The sequence below is a fragment of the Sphaeroforma arctica genome (genome assembly GCF_001186125.1).
Source record: "Sphaeroforma arctica JP610 unplaced genomic scaffold supercont1.3992, whole genome shotgun sequence".
Taxonomy (NCBI): domain Eukaryota; class Ichthyosporea; order Ichthyophonida; genus Sphaeroforma; species Sphaeroforma arctica.
Window position 1 is genome coordinate 1 of NW_014036566.1, and position 2,834 is coordinate 2,834.

At 41.6% G+C, this 2,834-nt stretch overlaps 1 protein-coding gene across 1 annotated transcript; it reads left to right on the top strand.

Annotated features, from left to right (window-relative positions):
• Window positions 1–209: 209 nt before the first annotated feature.
• On the top strand, window positions 210–1,456 carry SARC_13980 (hypothetical protein; the record flags this gene model as incomplete). The annotated part of the gene is made up of 2 exons (XM_014291889.1): window positions 210–320; window positions 1,290–1,456. Coding segments are annotated over exons 1-2 (269 nt in total), but the record flags the coding sequence as incomplete, so codon positions are not given.
• Between the last annotated feature and the right edge of the window lie 1,378 nt (window positions 1,457–2,834).

Consider the following 2,834-nt stretch of genomic DNA (forward strand, 5'->3'; position numbering starts at 1 on the left):
GCGTATAATTGAGTGAGAGCACAATTACAACACACACTGTACAATGTATCCCCATGTATCACACCTCAAGTTTCTGCGTAGCAGTTATGCGCCGGTACATACTCCGTTCCTTTCAATCGCTTTTTACATGGTTAACTTTACAATTATACTTAATCTAGCGTTCTTGGACGACAGAATTTGATCCGACAGTCACTTGCTTTCCTACACTCACAGAGTGCATGGATGATTTGCCGCACATGTGCAAAGTGGCACCGAAAGAAATGAGTGCGCAGTTGTGCGTGCGCGATGTTCTTATGTTGGGACGGATTGGAGTATCCGAGGTATGTAGAATGACTACAAGTTGTATGCACGTTGATGTGTTTTTATGTGGATGTATGCAAGTGGATGTGCTTTGTAATGTTTAAGTATAGAAGACTCTGTATAGTTGTGCGTGCACGATGTTCTTATGTTGGGACGAAATTGGAGTATCCGAGGTATTTGGAATGGCTGTAAATTGTATACATGTTGATGTGTTTTTATGTGGTTGTATGCATGTTGATGTGCTTTGTAATGTTTAAGTGTAGAAGACTCTGTATAGTTGTATGCATGGTAGTATACAGGTATGTTGAAGATGCACATACCTTTGGTGTGTTCGATGTCGCTTTATGTATGAGAGACTATGTATTACTGTGTACATGGTAGTAGCTATGTGTGGCTGAAGATGTAGATACCCTTCCACGTGTTTGCATGTGATGTATGTGTATGTCGTTTCATATGCAAACATGTATGTATGCCGGTAAGCAGCTCAACATTCTTCGGGCTTTCCACATACATACGCAAGAGACTATACATACTATTGTACTCATACATATATGCACAAAGAGACGTGTATTTAACTCAATCTCGCGCTTGTGTGTATTGGTATCGGAGATAGTCGAATGGATAGACAGAATCGCTTTTGTAATTCATTCTAAACTTTTTCAACCTGTGAACGCCGATGTATCTTCCACTTCTTCCAACAGGAGCTCTAATTTACTGAAACACGCAGTTTTATATCTGTGGCACCCCCAATCCGAAGATTTAATTCTGGTCAAGGCGAGATATGAAGCACGAGAATAAACCTAATTTTTAAGCTTTAAGGGTTAAAGGTTTTACAGTCTTTTTTTACTAAAACACTCACCACACCAAACCCGAACTATAAACTACCACACCATAACCAGCCCACCACCAACACACGACGAATCCGTACCTGACCACCGCCACTATGTGTTTACACATACGCACACACACACACACACACACACACACAGTTTCAAGATTGCGTCTGGTCAAAGCGGGATAAGAAGTACGAGAGCGCACCCAACATCTCCGCAGCCATCGAAGAGTCCAACAAACTGGCCATGACTGTTCCCACAGAGATCCTATCCTATAACACGCCTGGTGCCAGAGCTCGCTGTATGGAGAGGTTTATTCAGGTACATAGATGTACAAGTAAGTTTGTTCAGGGTGTTGGGTCTATTCCGGCACTTTAAAGTGTATTTGTCGCTACGTATATACTCATACTGGTGGTGAGATATTGATTTGTATATGATTAGTGTGGTCGAACAAACTGGGCATGACTGTCCCCACAGAAGCTTTAACCTATGACACGCCTGGTACCAGAGCTCGCTGTATGGAGCGGTTTATCCAGATACTTCGATGTATAGGCTTATCCAGGTACTTAGATGTATAGAATTTTTCAAGTACTTAGACGTACAGGTCTGTTCAGGGACTTAAGTCTATCCAGGCACTTTTCAGTGTATTTGAAGCTACATAGATACTTATAGTGGTGATGAGATATTAGTTTTGTATATGCTTAGTTTGGCCGAAAAAACTGACCATGACTGCCCCCACAGAGATTTTGTCGTATAACATGCCCGGGGCAAGGCCTTATTGCATGAAGCGGTTTATCCAGGTAGTTAGATGTAAAAGTTTATTCAAGTACATAGCTTTATAGGTTAGTCAGGGACTTGAGGTTTGGCACATACATTCGGGCATACATTATATCGTGGTGTAAGTTAGCATACACATGTTGGTTTCTCTCTATACCACGAAGACGGCTTGCCCTGAACTCTATACACACATGAATGTGTCCTCAATGGTAGGTAGAATATTACTTCCTCCACAAAAGACCAATTTCTCGCTCCACTAAGAAATGAGTGTCTTTGCGTAGCTTATGACATACCCAGGGCCAGTTCAAAAGAACAAGTTCTCAACCATATACTTACCTACATACGTACTTACATACTTACCTACATACTTTACATGTACAGATTGCTTCCTCGCTACATAAAGAAAATAACTTTAATTCGCTGAAGATGGTACTGTGCGGGCTCTCCTGTCAAGCCGTGTTCCGGTTACGACAGAGCTGGACACTCGTGCAGGACAAAGCGTCGAAGAAGTTCGAGCAACTCCAGAACATAATGAGTGAAGAACACAACTATCAACTCTACAGGGTATGTGTGTGTATGTATATGTATATGAATACCGCTGGTTAGATACACAGCTATCCACTATACAGGGTGTGTTTCTATATGTAATGAATACCTCTGATTATAGAAGACGCGTATGTATGTATGTAGTCAATGTATAAAACACTTGGAAGTGTATGAGTGGCTTTGCTACTCCGCCTACGGCATAGGTGGCCACTCGTGCACGATGAAGCGTCGAAGAAGTTCGTGCAAGAATATAATATAATGAGAGAAAAACACAGTTGTACACTGAATGGGTATTTGTGTTTGTATACCTCTGTCTGCGCGAGTATAGTGAGTGAGAAACCCGACTATCAGCCATCAACTACATAGAGCATATATATA